This window comes from Frankliniella occidentalis, unplaced genomic scaffold (genome assembly GCF_000697945.3).
Source record: "Frankliniella occidentalis isolate FOCC.00 unplaced genomic scaffold, Focc_3.1 Scaffold265, whole genome shotgun sequence".
Classification (NCBI taxonomy): Eukaryota; Metazoa; Arthropoda; class Insecta; order Thysanoptera; family Thripidae; genus Frankliniella; species Frankliniella occidentalis.
This window is the reverse complement of record NW_026267391.1, coordinates 2,381-17,582: the sequence shown is the minus strand read 5'-3', so window position 1 is coordinate 17,582 and position 15,202 is coordinate 2,381. Positions and strand designations below refer to the sequence as shown.

Here is a 15,202-nt window from a genome sequence, read left to right as displayed (position 1 = left end):
CGCTCCGCAGAGCCCGTCGGCTCCAAGGCGCCCAAGTTTGCGGGAGACGACAAGATGCACGGGATAGAGCGGCACGAGGGCCAAGGCTTTGCCCTGCTGTGCCTCGCGCAGGGGTACCCGGTGCCAACGATCCGGTAAGCGGCTGCCTAACCATCGCTCCCCTCCCTCCCCATATCCTTCCCTCCGCGCAGAGCCCGTCGGTTCCAAGGCGCCCAAGTTCTCCCAGGACGCCAAAGGCCAGTGGATCGAGCGGGCGCAGGACCAGAGCTTTGCCCTGCTGTGCCCCGCCCAGGGGTACCCCGTGCCCTCGTTCCGGTAAGCGCCGCGGCCTTGTCCTGACCCTTAACGCCTCTCCCCCCGCCGCGCAGAGCCTGTTGGGGCCAAGGCGCCCACCTTCCAGCTGGACTCGACCATCATCGCCCTGCGGCGGAGGGAGGGCCAGGCGTTCGCGCTGCTGTGCCAGGCCCAGGCCCACCCCGCGCCCGCCTTCAGGTAAACTCCTCCTCTCCTCCGAAATAAATCTCCGCCGCCGCCCCCTCCTTCTTCTCCCAGCATTCCAGGTACGTAGGTCACCGCTCGTCCGCTAGGTCGCGTTAGTTCATCTCGTTTCGATTTCCCTGTCCCCAGAACCCGTCGGCGCCAAAGCTCCCACCTTCTCCACGGACTCCGGCACCAGCTCCTATCGGCGTCGCGAAGGGACGGGCTTTGCGCTCCTGTGCTCAGCTCAGGCCTTTCCCGTGCCAAAATTTCGGTAACGACACACTGAGTAGTCTCGCGTTTGTAGCCAGTCAGCGTAAAAGGTCCTCTCGGCTCAGGGGCGCCCTTTTCCCTATCACTATCCCCCCACCCCGCCCGCACCGACAGTCATGTTCCCCACCCGCAGAGCCCGTGGGGGCCAAGGCGCCCACCTTCTCCTCGGACGCGAGCAGCAGCACGATCAAGCGGCGCGAGGGCCAGGGCTTCGCCCTGCTGTGCCCCGCGCAGGCGTACCCCGTGCCGAGCTACCGGTAAGAGCTCCTCCCTCCTCCCCGGCCCCGGTGGTGCCCCACCCGCAGCCCAGCAGGGTCGCCCTCGTCCCAGCCGTCAGGTAGGAGGACACTGGGCTCACTGGCCGCACAACCCCTGCAGAGCCCGTGGGAGCCAAGGCGCCGTCGTTCTCCTCGGACGCGCGGAGCAGCACGTTTGTCCGGCGCGAGGGCCAGGGCTTCGCGCTGCTCTGCCCCGCGCAGGCCTTCCCCGTGCCGCACTACCGGTGAGCAGCTCCTCCCGATACCGACCTCCCCTCCGGCCTCCGGCCCAGGCCAGCGCGAACATACCCGTCCCAGCAGTCAGGTAGGGCAAGGCGACCGCCCCGCTGTGACGCTACCACCGTCTGCGCGCAGAGCCCGTCGGTGCCAAGGCGCCTTCGTTCTCCACCGAGTTCACGGGGTTCACGGTCAAGAAGAAGAGGGACCAGAGCTTCGCCCTCCTCTGTCCGGCGCAGGCCTACCCTGTGCCGAGCTATCGGTGAGCAGCGATTGACATCCCGACCCGCTTTCACCAAATCCGACCGAAAAGACATATCTCACGTATGTATTTGTTTGTGCCTGGTGCTTCCCCCCCCCTCCTTCTTGTTCTTTTTGCCTTCTCGCCCCTCGCGCCTGGCACCGCACCTCAGCTATCAGGTCCCATACCGCACAAACTAATCCGCCATGCCCGCGCCCGCATGACCCTCAGAGCCCGTCGGCGCCAAGGCCCCCTCCTTCTCCACCGAGTCGACCAGCTTCACCTTCAAGAAGCGCCGCGGCCAGGGCTTTGCGCTGCTCTGCCCCGCGCAGGCCTTCCCCGTGCCCTCCTACCGGTACGTCAGCTCGCGCAGGGTTACTCTAGCCCCAACAGCCCCTCCCGCTGCCCCCCTCAACCCTCTCGCTCGCTCCTGCAGAGCCCGTGGGCGCCAAGGCCCCCTCCTTCTCCACCGAGTCGAAAAGCTTCACGTTCGAGAAACGCCGAGGCCAGAGTTTCGCCCTGCTGTGCCCCGCCCAGGCCTTCCCCGTGCCAGCGTATCGGTAAGACTGCTGCTTCGCCGCAAGAAGCTGCACGGGGTCCGGGTCAACGGCAAACGCAGCGCAGGGGTGCCCTAAGTCCCAGTTCTAGGGGCCCGCATTATCACCCCATTCGCTCACCCAACCCGCCCCTCCCCCAGAGCCCGTCGGAGCGAAGGCGCCATCCTTCTCCACCGAGTCGAAAATCTCTTCGTTTGACAAGCGGCGCGGTCAGGGCTTCGCGCTGCTGTGCCCCGCGCAGGGCTACCCCGTGCCCATGTACCGGTAAGGCAGGGGCTACTCCTCGCTCCTGGGTGGGGGTGGCGCGATGCGATGCGGGGGTCCCCGGTGTAGACACTCCCGACCTTCAAGCAAGCAAGCACGCCGGTCCGCTCCGTGCAGTGTGTCAGCGACGTGTTCGCCTCCCCCTTTGCAGAGCCGGTGGGCAGCAAGGCGCCCAAGTTCTCGACGGACGATAAAAGTCGCACGTTCGAGCGCTCGGCGGGCCAGAGCTTCGCCATTCTCTGTCCGGCCCAAGGGTTCCCGGTGCCGTCCTTCAGGTAAGCGCGCAGGCAGGTCTCCCCCCAGGGTGCCCCACCCCCCGCGTTCAGGCGGCGATATCCGCGTCCACGTCCCACCCTCGGGCGGTGGTGGACGCGCGCTCAACGGTGTCCTCCCCCGCAGAGCCGGTCGGCACCAAGGGCCCGACGTTCTCCACCGACGACAAGAGCAGCGCGTTCGTGCGTCCGGCTGGCACCTCCATCACGCTCCTCTGCCCAGCACAGGGCTTCCCCGTGCCGTCCTTCAGGTGAGCTTAGGGTGGAGAGAGAGAGAGACGCAGAGAAACAGGCAGGCTGCCTCCAGTCCAGTCCCTTTCGGGCCCCGTTTCCTCCCAACGTTCAGACACAGCCCGGGCTGCCCTCCTAAACCTCCTCCTCACCGCCCGTTCCGCGCAGAGCCCGTCGGCCCCGTGCAGCCGCGCTTCCCCAAGTCCGCCAAGTCCGACGCGTTCGAGACCAAGGCTGGCCAGCAGTTCAGCCTCCTGTGCGAGGCGCAGGCCCACCCCGCTCCCACGTTCAGGTGAGGGTCTCGTAAACCACCTCGCCCGCCGTGCCTCCCGCAGAGCCCGTCAGCGGCACCGCCCCCAGAGTGACGGCCACGTCCAAGATCACGGTGCTGAGCACCGAGGAAGGCGTGGCCACCGTGCTGCTTTGTCCGGCGCAGGGGCACCCTATCCCGCACTTCAGGTAAGGTGGTCGCCACCTCAAACTCCACCCTCGTCTCCTCCCCGGCCTTGCAGAGCCCGTGAGCGGCGCGGCGCCCAACGTGCCCGCCACGGCCAGGTACACGGTGTTCAGCAAGCCGGTGGGCTCCCACATCGCCATCCTGTGCCAGGCGCAGGGGCACCCCGTCCCCCACTTCAGGTGCGTTATTCGGTCACTCATTTACATTCCCCGTCTCCCGCGTCAGAACCCATAGGGGCGTCCCCACCCAAGTTCGCCGGATCCAGGACATCCGAGTCCTTTCGCAGCCACGAGGGCGAGTCTTTCGTCCTCTTCTGCAACGCTCAGTCCTACCCGGCACCAGCCTTCAGGTAAACAATATTTTCCTTTTGCCCGACCTCTTTTCGTCTCATGGAAGTCGTGGGAGCTGACGGAATGGTGAGTACAGACAACGCCCTTCGGTTGTACATACTGCACAGTGTAAATATATCTCATAACAGTGTAAATATATAATGAGAAATACTTGTGTAAATAATATCGTGTGAAATGCGATGACGTAGAATGCTGAAGTGCAAGTTTCACGAAACTAATGTAGTTAAATCTATTTGTTTTCCAAAGTTCCATGGTTATCAGTGATCGATGTTAATGTGCAGTCCCTGCAGAAATGGAAGGGCGTTAAAAAATTGCATGCTCTAGCGAAACAGGTCTGCGTTCTGCAACGCGACTTGCCTCTGGGCGGGAGGGCAGCGCCTAGCGCCTGAGGGGTAGGCCGCAGCAACGCAGCCGTGCGCGGCTCGGCGGCGGGTGGCCTACCCCGAGGTTCGCAGGCGCTATCCCGCCCCGCGCCAGCTCGCGCACCACCCGCTCGCATGCTGCATGTCTCCCGCACAGAGCTCTCGGCCCCGATGGTGGGACGTGGCGTCCCGGCCAAGCTGCAGCAGGCCGTGTGGAGGCCCTCCGAGGCGGCGCCGGCCGGCAGCGGGGCGGCCATGGCCTGCGAGGGGCGCGGCTGGCCCGCGCCGGGCACCAGGTGAGCGTGCGATTTGTTAAACACCGCGACGCCCCGACACGGCCTCGTGCCTGTAACAGAGCCCACCGCTAGCCCGCCGCCCAAAGCTGCCGCCCAAGATCTAGTCTGGCGCGGCCCAGGACTGTTTAGTGAGACGGCATAGACGCGCAGGCCAACCCTCCTGGAGAAAGGCAATCACATACACACACACAGGCACACACCACGCGCCCAGCGCAGAGGGCGGCCAAGGGCCCTACAACATGTTGCTTCACCTGTTAGCCCCGCTGCTCCCACCCCCACCTCGTCGCTCGGGCACCCTTTTCCCTCCCGGCTCAGGCACCCCTCCCCCCCGTCCGTGGCCCTCACTCTGACCTTCGCCCGTCCAGAGCCGGTGACGAGCGTGCAGCCCCGCGTTAAGAGCGAGTTCTCCAACGGCGCCCGCCTGGAGGTGGCCGGCGGCCGGCACGCCTTCATGCAGTGCAGCGCGCAGGGCTTCCCCGTCCCGAGCTTTCGGTGAGTCTTTGTGCAGTGGCGCCGGTGGACAGCGCTCTCCACCTCTTCTAGGCGAGGTTTCAGTGTCGGCCTTCAGTAAGCCGTGATTGAGGTAAGGTTGCCGTCGCCACCCCCCAGCATTCAGGCAACTCCTCGCCGGAGTGCCCGGCCCAGCCCGGCCCCACCCACCAGCCCCTGCCTTGTTGCGGTCCCCGCAGAGCCCCAGACCAGCATGGCGCCGCGGGTCAGTGTCAAGGACGTGACGGGCATGCTGCGCGTGGCGGAGAGGGGCACCACCCTGCCGCTGCTCTGCGCCGCGCAGGGCTTCCCGGCGCCGGCGTTCAGGTAAAACGGGAGAGCCCGACGGGTAGACGTTCAGGCGACGTTTTCTCAGCGAGGTCTAGGTCAGAGATGCGTGGCTCCGCACCGCGCTCAGTTCGACGCGCCGCTCGCGTTGTATTGCAGAGCCCCAGGCCAGCGTGGCGCCACGCCTCAGCGACACCAAGGTGGGCTCCAAGCGTGAGCTGGTCCGCGCCGCCGCCACCGCCTCCCTGGTCTGCGCCGCGCAGGCCTCCCCCGTCCCCGTGTTCAGGTCTGGTCCAACACCTCAGCTGTCAGGGGCACTAAACACACAAGGGGGGAACTCGTCCCAGCATTCAGAGCAACCCGTGTGTCAGACACACCGGTCGCTACCACCACTGCCACTGCCACCGCCCCTTGCAGAGCCCACGAGCAACATCGGGCCCAGGTCCTCCGGAGCAGAGCGGTACGAGGGCGGCCGGCTGGTGACCCACCCCACCGGCGCGCCGGTCCTGTTGCTGTGCCCCGTGGCCGGGTACCCCGTCCCAGTGTTCAGGTCAGTCTGTTGACCCTTGACCCCACCACCCCGCCCCCACAGAGCCCACCAACAACATCCCCCCGCGGCTGAGCGGCCGACGGATCGACGGCAGCCTGGTGCTGGACGTGTCCCGTGGCGCCACCGCCGTCATTCTCTGCGAGGTCCCCGGCTTCCCCGTTCCGCGCTACAGGTCGGTACCGAAGCCCCCGACATTCAGGCCGCGACGAGTGTTCTCTTGTGGGCCGACGGCGGGGCTGCTACTCAAAGAGGGCTCGTGGTTTGCCGCATGCCCCATACAGAGCCCACGAGCAACATCGCCCCCAAGGCGCCCGGTAAGAAGTACGAGGGCGGCGAGATCCTCCTTGCCCCCCAGCGCGCCGACGTGTACCTGCCTTGCCAGGCCACCGCCTTCCCCGTGCCCCGTTTCCGGTAAGTTCGTGGCGTTCTCGTTGGCGGCCTCCAGAGGTAAGCTGCCAGCCCTCCCTCACTATCCCTTTCGCGTCCTGGCTCTTGCATTTCCGACGAGTGGCTGTCGGCTGCGTAGGTCTCCATATCCCCCCTCCCAGCAGCCAGAGATTTGCCACCACCACGACCCCCTCGTTCTCCTCCCCCAGAGCCCACCAGTAGCGTGGCGCCGCGGGTCCCCGAGGGCCGCCTGCACGAGAAGACCCTCCGCTCCGGCAGGGACGCCACGCTGCTGTGTCTGGCGCAGGCCTTCCCTGTGCCGCACACCAGGTACGTAGCTCGTCGCGACGGGGCAGCGTCCAAGCAAAGGTAGACCAGCACCACCGGCACGCGGGCGACACGGTCACAGGCGTACCCGACACCCCGATCAGGCGTCATTCAGGCAACGACTCCCCCGGACTGGGACTGGACGACAATCCCTACTCTTTCCAGAGCCCACCAATACGATGAGGCCTAAAATTGCAAGGAATGGCATTGAGTTCAAGGACGTGGACTCGGGGCGGGACGTCGCCCTGCTGTGTCCAGGACAGGCCTTTCCGGTCCCGTTCTACAGGTAACCTTGTAGAGGGGCTCGATTCACGCGCCGCCTCTCGGTAATTTTTTTATTAATCATTGATAGAGTTCCGTCTCGTGCGAGATTCGTCAGTTTTATGGTAAGTACCGGTAAGTAAAGGTAACCGCGAACGGTTGCCGTCGGCTCAACGGGGGGTCCTTCCCAACGACGCTCTCGGCACACGTGACGGGCGTGTCACACGTCGTGACGGAATCACACGTTTGCAGAGCCAACGGGTCACGTCCCTCCGCGCGTGACGAGTAAGAGCATTGAAGTGAAGGGCGTGAAGGAAGGGGAAACGTTTGTGGGTCTGTGTCCCGGACAGGGCTTCCCCGTCCCGTTCTACAGGTGAGCACGGACTCGTTTCCCGTTTCACACATCCGCCCGAGCACATCACGAAATGGACAACTTCCATAGAGCGTCCTTCCGTAACACTTACGATGTGGCCTAGCCATAACCAATCGCGCAGCACGCATCAATAGTCCCGAAGATAAAATGATCCCCTTGTTCATTCCTTTGAAAATTTCCCTATTTCCATTTTTCAACTTACAATGAAATTATTTGAGAATATTTTCCGCTGACTATTTCATTGAGAGATAGATGATCTTATCAACACACACGCGGTGGCTGTTCTACGCCGGACTTTTTCTTTTTGCATATAACCAGAAGAAAAAATCCAGCTTAGAGTACTCAGTACGTGTGCTGTATTACATCTTTTGATGACATTATTTGATCTCTCATGAAAGGGTCTTCAAGAATGGATTTAAACATGTGGATATGCTTTCAGGTGGTACAAGTTCGACGAAGGCAGCACTCGCAAGCGGGCCGTCACCCTCAACGACCGGGTCAAGCAGGTCAGCGGGACTCTGATCATCAAGGAAGCGGTTGTCGCAGACTCTGGCAAATACCTCTGCGTCGTCAACAACACCGTCGGAGGAGAAAGTGTGGAAACAGTCCTTACCGTTACAGGTCGGTGTTTATTTTTTGTTACTCGGAAACCTTATTACAAATTCGGCATGAGTTTTATTTTTTGGAATCTTTGTCTGGTGTTTCAGCTCCCTTGTCAGCAACTGTTGACCCTCCAACCCAAACTGTGGATTTTGGAAGACCTGCTGTCTTCACCTGTGTATACAAAGGCAATCCCGTGAGAACCATTACATGGAGCAAGGATGGCAAGGCTCTCAATCATGATGGACCTGTACTGCGGATTGATTCTATCAAGAAGGAAGACAAGGGAATGTATCAATGCTTTGTTCGCAATGACCAAGAGAGTGCCCAGGCAATTGCTGAGCTTAAACTGGGGAGTCGATGTAAGTAAAACCTAAGTGATGTACCTTTTGTGAGACTTTTTATTGATCTTATTTTACTCATCTTTTATTTTTCTCTTTTAGTCGATCCACCCTTGATCGTTCACGCTTTCCAATCTGAGACTCTCCAGCCTGGCCCACCTGTCCATCTGATGTGTGTTGCTTCTGGAAACCCAACCCCCGAGATTACTTGGGAGCTTGATGGAAAGAAACTGACAAGCAGGGAGAGAATCCAAGTTGGGCAATACTTAAAAATGAACGGCAATGGCAATGTGGTTTCTCATCTCAACATCTCATCAATTCAAACAGCCGATGGTGGTCTATACAAGTGCATTGCATCCTCAAAGGTTGGATCTGTTGAACATGCTGAAAGGCTCAACGTGTATGGTGTCCCATTCATCCGCCCAATGGATAAGCGCCCAATTGTTTCCGGAGAGACTTTGTTTGTTACCTGCCCAGCTGCTGGATACCCAATTAAATCAATCACTTGGGAAAGAGGTAAGAACAAATTTTCAAACTATTTCATCTTTTGTCTTTACCTTTGCAATTACTATACCATGGTGTAACAACACAACACTGTTTTTTGTTTTGCAGATGGCCGTACTCTTCCTATTAATCGTAAACAGAAAGTTTTCCCCAATGGCACACTGATCATAGAAAATGTGGAAAGGCAGTCTGATCAAGCGACATACACGTGTGTTGTGCAAAATGAACAAGGATTTTTAGTGAAAGGAAACCTGGAAGTTGCAGTTATGGGTAAGTTAAAAGAGTTCCACCATGACACAAATAATAATTTGGTTGCAATACTTTCCAATCAAAATGAAAAATTATTGTTTGTGTCATGTAAAAGTTCTAATGTTTTCAGAGTACTTGTTTGATGTTCCCTATGTTTGAGGCTTTCAAGATTCGATTCCGATTTTCTCTCATTTCTCTGTAACCTGGAATAGAGTTTGTCACTCTTTTATTTTTTTCTTAAATAGCCTCAAACATTTTGAACATAATTTTCAGGACATTTTCTTCCTAGGATTGTGTCATGTATATACCCTGTTAAGTGCCCTACTTGCCCTTGTTCCTTTTTTCAAACATTTTTATTTTGCAAAGAGCTATTTTTTGTTTTCTCCCTGTCTTGTGAGTTTCAGGTTTTGTATGAAATCAGGTAAGTCTCTGTATCCTTGTTTAGATTTATTTCAGCCAAGGTATTACTGTACATATCTCCAAGGGTCACATGCCTTAGAACTTTGTTTGCCCCTGTTTTTATGTCTGTCGGGTTCTTCCGAAAGTCTTTTGCATTTGTCTCGGTACACGCCCTCTTACTGGTTCGCGCCAAATTCCAGTGGCTCCATATATCACGCCCTTCCAATTCGATGGTCCTGTAAATGCTGGGGAGAGTGTCCAGGCCAACTGCCACGTGCCCAAGGGTGACAAGCCGGTAAAGATCGAGTGGCACTTTGACGGCGGCGACATTAGGTCCACGGCTCTGGCCATCGTGACTGCTCCCTTCGGGGACAAGTCTGTGCTCTTTTCCATCAACGCCGTCGGTCCCGAACACCGGGGGAATTACACGTGCATCGCCAGAAACTCGGCGGGCGTCGTCAACTCGACGGCGGAGCTGCAAGTCAATGGTTCGCCTCCCTCCCTGCGTCCGATCTCTACGCTGTAGTTGTGGTTTTCCAATCTAGTGCGTTGTTTCTTCGGTTGTCCTTTTTCTTTTCTCTTTTGTTGTTTCCTCCTGCCCACTCCCTTCCTCCCCCACGCCCGCCCCGTCCCGTGCTCCCACACCTCCTTTGCGCACCCCTCGAGCTCACGTGACTCGCCACACGTCCGCCCGCAGAGCCTCCGACCATCAACCCCTTCTACTTCGGCGAGCTGCCGCTGCCGGTGGGCCAGATCGCGCAGCTGCAGTGCGTCGTGCCCAGCGGCGACGTGCCGCTCGACATCACCTGGTCCTTCCCGGGCGCCGACGCGGCCGTGGCCCGGGGCGTGACGGTCATGAAGCTGGCCGAGCGCGTGAGCCTGCTCATGATCGGGGCCGTGGACCCGCGCCACGTCGGCAACTACACGTGTGTGGCGAGCAACGCGGCGGCCACCGCCTCGTACTCCGCGCCGCTGACCGTCAAAGGTCCTTTTTCCCCCCATCCTATAGACTCGACGACGCTTTAGTCTGATTTTGGTTATCGCTTGTTACTTTGTGTTGTTGTTGTCTTTTCGTTTGTATTTTGTTTTAGTGTATGGGTCGTTTTTGTACGTATTAAGTTGCGTTCTTATGATTTCGCTCACGTCCCCCGTTCCCTTCCCCCGCGGTGCTCGCTTCTCTTTTGGTCCTTCGTGAGCATAGGACTACAGTGACAGCGGCAGAAGCAGAAGCAGCAGCAGCAGTAGCAGCACGGAGAAGAAGAGGTTTTAAACAATAGAAAAGGCGCAGTTAGTGAGGAGTGAATGTGTCGTTGTAGTGCCGCCACTCCTGGCCGCCATGTCGTTCGGCGATGACCCGATCAACGAGGGCGACACGGCGGGGCTGCAGTGCATGGTGGTGAAGGGCGACCAGCCCGTGGCGCTGGCGTGGTTCATCGACGGCCGGCCGTACCGCCCCGAGCAGGCCGAGCGCGGCGTGCTGGTGAACAAGCAGGGCGCCAAGATGAGCTTCCTGAGCATCGACGCGACCCGGGCGGAGCACACCGGCGAGTACCGGTGCGAGGCCACCAACGCGGCGGGTCGCGACGTCCAGACGGCAACCCTCAACGTCATAGGTGCGGCCACCACGAGCAGCTCGGTGGCATGACTTCTTAGTTTTTGCGTTCTTTTATTTTTTTGTGCGTTTTGTTGTTTTGCTGGGCCCGTTCTCCCGTAGATACCCCCAACCCTGTCCATTAACGTCCTTAACCCCATATTCTATCCGCGTTTTCTCCCGTTGCCCGTCGCAGTCGTTTGTCTGCGTCTTGTCATCGTCGTTATGGAACGCCACACGATACAGAAGCTAGAGGTAGCACATGATTGGGTAAAATTTGCAAGCAGATTTGGTTTTAAAACAACGTTGTTGACATGTAGTTCCGCCTCTCGTGGCCGCCATGTCGTTCGGCGACGACCCGATCAACGAGGGAGACACGGCGGGGCTGCAGTGCATGGTGATAAAGGGCGACCAGCCCGTCGTCCTGGCGTGGTTCATCGACGGGCAGCCGTACCGCCCCGAGCAGGCCGAGAACGGTGTGATGGTTGACAAGCGCGGCACCAAGATGAGTTTGCTGACCATCGACTCGACCCGGGCGGAGCACACCGGCGAGTACCGGTGCGAGGCCACCAACGCGGCTGGTCGCGACGTCCAGACGGCCACCCTCAACGTCATAGGTGCGGCCACTGCGGGTAGCTCGGTGGCACGATTTCTTAGTTTTTTTGCGTTGTTTTATTTTATTGTTTTGTTATTTTTTGCTGATTCCGCACTCTAGTAGACACCCTTTTCCATCCCCCTCCCTCCCCAACTGCCGCTCTCCCCATCACACCCTTTTCCCTCGGCGTTGCCCCGTGGTCGCTTCCCTTGTTCCGTTCCGGTCTTGCGGCTGAACAAAAATCGAAATTGCTGAAGTCGCAGTCAATGAAGTTTGGAAACGTCGTTGTAGTGCCGCCGCTCCTGGCCGCCATGTCGTTCGGCGACGACCCGATCAACGAGGGCGACACGGCGGGGCTGCAGTGCATGGTGGTGAAGGGCGACCAGCCCGTGGCGCTGGCGTGGTTCATCGACGGCCGGCCCTACCGCCAAGAGCAGGCCGAGCGCGGCGTCCTGGTGGACAAGCGGGGCGCCAAGATGAGCTACCTGACCATCGACGCGACCCGCGCGGAGCACACCGGCGAGTACCGGTGTGAGGCGACCAACGCGGCGGGTCGCGACTCACAGACAGCCGTCCTCAACGTGATAGGTGCGCCCCTGTTGGGCTGGCACGACTTGTTAGTTTGCGATGTTTTGTTTTGTTCTTTTATTTTCGCCCGCTCTCCAGTAGACAGTTTGCTCTCCCCGTCCCCTACCGTTCCCCCCCTGACCTTGCACCCCATCGACTCAAAACGGGTCCTTCCACCTATGTCAGTGGCGCCGGCCGTGGCCGCGCTGTCGTTCGGCGACGACCCAGTGAACGCGGGCGAGGCGGCGGCGGTGCAGTGCTCCGTGCCCAAGGGCGACATGCCCATGGAGATTCGCTGGAGCAAGGATGGCGTGGACCTGCAGTCCGGTGACGGCGTCCAGATCGGCAAGCTCGGCCAGCGCATCAGTACGCTGAGCATAGACCCCGTCGGCGAGAGGCACAGCGGAAAGTACACGTGCAGGGCCAGCAACAAGGCCGGGTCCGAGAGTCAGTCGGCGCAGCTGGACGTGCTGGGTACTGTTCCGTGACTGTATATTTGTCTTTACTTCTTTTGTTTTCGTTTCTTTGCGTAGTTATTTGTGACATGATGACGCAGTTGTAGTTGGCAGTTGCAGTGAACACTCTCTTCTGCTCCACCTTTACTGTATTCTCCCTCCCTATCCCTCACCGCTCCCCGACTTCGTGCTATTTGGGTGGTTGTCTTGAAAATTGTGGTCAGCAAGACTGGAGATATTCTCGCAAATAAAGATTGGTGGCAAAGGAAGAGTCTCTGAAAACGGAAACTTGTCTAGTGTCCCCGGTCCTGGCCGCATTGTCCTTTGGCGACGACCCCGTCAACGCCGGGGACGCTGTGGCGGTGCAGTGCTCCGTCGTCAAGGGCGACATGCCGGTCAACATCACCTGGAGCAAGGACGGCAGGGTGATCAGGTCGGGCGACGACGGCGTGGACATCAGCAAGGCTGGGCAGCGCGTGAGCACGCTGACCATCGAGCCGGTGTCGGAGCGGCACCGTGGCGCGTACAAGTGCACGGCCTCCAACAGGGCGGGTGCCGAGAGCCAGTCCGCCAGGCTGGACGTGCTGGGTAGGACGGGGCCTGGGGCGGGCGTGACATAGCTGCTGTAGACCCATTTTGTTTGCTCAGGTTTATTGCTTCTCACTTCCTATGTATACCAACCTACCTTGCCATCCTTACCCCCCTCTCCTTTCACTTAAGCTTTATCAGACCCTTACTGTCCCTCCCCTTTCCGTACTTTATTTTCACCCCTCCAGCCCCTTCTCCGGTGTCAGAGCCCCTCGAATTTTACTTTTAAGGTCTAGGTTTTGGTAGAGTCTCTTCGGCTGTTGCTATTGCTAGGTGTGGTTTCCGTCCGGTTAGTCGTCCCCTCCATTGCGTCGCTCTGTCGGCTCGCCTGCCGTCGCCTATCACGGCAAAGCGATGCAGACACTAGACGGGACTATCCCTTGTTGTGTAGTTTCCCCGGTTCTGGCCGCGCTCTCCTTTGGCGACGACCCCGTGAACGCCGGGGACGCCGCGGCGGTGCAGTGCTCGGTCGTCAAGGGCGACATGCCCGTCAACATTACGTGGAGCAAGGACGGGAAGGTGATCTCGAACGGGGACGACGGCGTGGACATCAGCAAGGCTGGGCAGCGGATCAGCACCCTGGCCATTGAGCCGGTGGCGGAGCGACATCGCGGGACGTACAAGTGCACAGCCTCCAACAGGGCGGGCGCCGAGAGCCAGTCCGCCAGGCTGGACGTGCTGGGTAGGGTCTCGGGCATGGACCGGGCATGGCTGCAGTAGACATTTTGTTTTCGTTTGCTTTTGGTTACCCCTCTCCTTCTCCCAACCCTGTTTCCATCTCGTAACCCGCCCCTCTGACTCCCCCGGCTGTCCCTCCCTCCCGCAGCGCCGCCCGTCATCTCCCCGGTGTCCTTCGGCGAGGACCCCGTCAACGCCGGGGACGCGGTGGCGGTGCAGTGCTCCGTCATCAAGGGCGACATGCCCGTCAACATCAGCTGGAGCAAGGACGGTCGCGAGATCCAGTCCGGGGACGGCGTCGAGATCGGCCGCCTCGGCAACCGCGTGCGCACGCTCACGGTGGAGACGGTCGCCTACCGCCACGGCGGGCTGTACACGTGCACGGCGAGGAACGCCGCCGGCGAGGACAAGCAGTCCTCGAGGCTCGACGTGCTGGGTACATCCCCGTCTGTAGAAGCCCTTGTCTTGCGTAGTGCGATTATGCGGCGTATTTTATGCTCATTCCAACTTTGGTTACCCCTCACCCCTTTACCCACCTCCCCAACTCTTCCAACCTACACACGGTCTTGTCGGTTCCGCGTCGGGTGGGCGCTGCGTCGTTGGTAGAGCAGGGTCCGCGCTCGGGCGCTCACAAACCGTGCTCCACGTGCTCGCAGTCAAGCCCCAGATCCTGGCGCTCACCTTCGGCGACGACCCCATCAACTCTGGCGACACGGCGGCCGTCCAGTGCACGGTGGTGAAGGGCGACGCCCCCGTCAAGATCACGTGGCTCTTCAACGGCGAGGAGGTGGTGCCCGGGCGGCGCGGCATGGAGGTGACCAAGACGGGGCAGAAGATCAGCGCGCTGAGCGTCGAGTCCGTGCAGGCGGAGCACAGCGGGGAGTACACGTGCAGGGCCTCCAACAAGGCGGGCGCGGACAGCCAGACGGCGCTGCTCAACGTGCAGGGTACACTCGGGGATATAGAGGTCTTGGGGGCTGCATGCAGTAGCAGTGTTGATGGAGCTGTACTTGCTGATGTTTGAAGGTCTCCACGTGTCTTGTTTATTTTATTTTCCTTTTTAAAACCTATACCGCCTTCTTCCATCCGCCCCTCCCCCCTCTTTGAGCTCTGTGGTCGTGTTTGGTGACAGTGGCCCCGCAGATCCTGGCCCTCTCTTTCGGCGACGACCCCATCAACTCTGGCGACACGGCGGCCGTGCAGTGTACGGTGGTGAAGGGCGACGCGCCCATCAGCATCGCGTGGTACTTGAACGGGCAGGAGGTGCACTCGGGCGACGGCGTCGAGGTGAACAAGCTGGGCGCCAAGATCAGCGTGCTGAGCCTGGAGGACGCGCAGGCGCGCCACAGCGGCGAGTACACGTGCAGGGCCTCCAACAAGGCGGGCTCCGACAGCCAGTCGGCGGTCCTCAACGTGCAGGGTACGGCTGGTCGCTGCGATAAGCGCGTGTTGTGCTGAAAGCTGTCGCTGATGTCGGCGACAGGCGCTCTGTAGTGTAGTAGCAGGTGCCTTTTGGGTTTGCCTTATGGTTTGGTGGTTTGGTCCTCCTCCACCTCCCCTTTTCCCCTCCCGCTGTCCCATACATCTGTTCTGCCCTCACAATGTTTCCACACTCACTCACTCCTCCTCCCCCAACACCCAGTGCCGCCCCAGATACTGGCCCTCTCCTTCGGTGAGGACCCCATC

The 15,202-nt window shown here is 59.9% G+C and overlaps 6 protein-coding genes across 10 annotated transcripts in view; all 6 read left to right on the top strand.

The window, feature by feature from the left end:
- The window catches only part of LOC127750815 (cell adhesion molecule Dscam2-like), an 83,406-nt gene extending 74,605 nt beyond the window's left edge, over window positions 1-8,801 (top strand). For all 5 annotated transcript variants that reach the window (XM_052273340.1, XM_052273339.1, XM_052273342.1 and 2 more), the window contains exons 7-11: window positions 6,481-6,601; window positions 7,389-7,570; window positions 7,657-7,911; window positions 7,993-8,406; window positions 8,503-8,801. In XM_052273340.1, the coding sequence (XP_052129300.1) occupies window positions 6,481-6,601; window positions 7,389-7,570; window positions 7,657-7,911; window positions 7,993-8,406; window positions 8,503-8,786 (1,256 nt within the window). In that variant the 3' untranslated portion in view covers window positions 8,787-8,801. The remainder of the gene's footprint in view (window positions 1-6,480; window positions 6,602-7,388; window positions 7,571-7,656; window positions 7,912-7,992; window positions 8,407-8,502) is intronic.
- A 1,577-nt stretch (window positions 8,802-10,378) lies between these two features.
- LOC127750819 (palladin-like) lies at window positions 10,379-10,687 on the top strand. Its single transcript, XM_052273354.1, has one exon. The coding sequence runs from the start codon at window positions 10,379-10,381 to the stop codon at window positions 10,685-10,687; it is 309 nt and encodes a 102-aa protein (XP_052129314.1).
- Window positions 10,688-11,494: 807 nt separating this feature from the next.
- On the top strand, window positions 11,495-12,283 carry LOC127750816 (cell adhesion molecule DSCAML1-like). Its single transcript, XM_052273347.1, has one exon. It carries the CDS (start codon window positions 11,495-11,497, stop codon window positions 12,281-12,283), a length of 789 nt encoding a protein of 262 aa, XP_052129307.1.
- A 229-nt stretch (window positions 12,284-12,512) lies between these two features.
- Window positions 12,513-12,870, top strand: LOC127750821 (igLON family member 5-like). Its single transcript, XM_052273355.1, has one exon. The coding sequence runs from the start codon at window positions 12,640-12,642 to the stop codon at window positions 12,868-12,870; it is 231 nt and encodes a 76-aa protein (XP_052129315.1). The 5' UTR covers window positions 12,513-12,639.
- A 322-nt stretch (window positions 12,871-13,192) lies between these two features.
- LOC127750817 (cell adhesion molecule DSCAML1-like) lies at window positions 13,193-13,558 on the top strand. The gene has a single exon (XM_052273350.1). It carries the CDS (start codon window positions 13,193-13,195, stop codon window positions 13,556-13,558), a length of 366 nt encoding a protein of 121 aa, XP_052129310.1.
- Window positions 13,559-13,756: 198 nt separating this feature from the next.
- LOC127750822 (cell adhesion molecule Dscam2-like) lies at window positions 13,757-15,143 on the top strand. Its single transcript, XM_052273356.1, has 2 exons — window positions 13,757-13,952; window positions 13,990-15,143. Exons 1-2 carry the CDS (start codon window positions 13,757-13,759, stop codon window positions 14,538-14,540), a joined length of 747 nt encoding a protein of 248 aa, XP_052129316.1. The 3' UTR covers window positions 14,541-15,143.
- The last annotated feature ends 59 nt before the right edge of the window (window positions 15,144-15,202 follow it).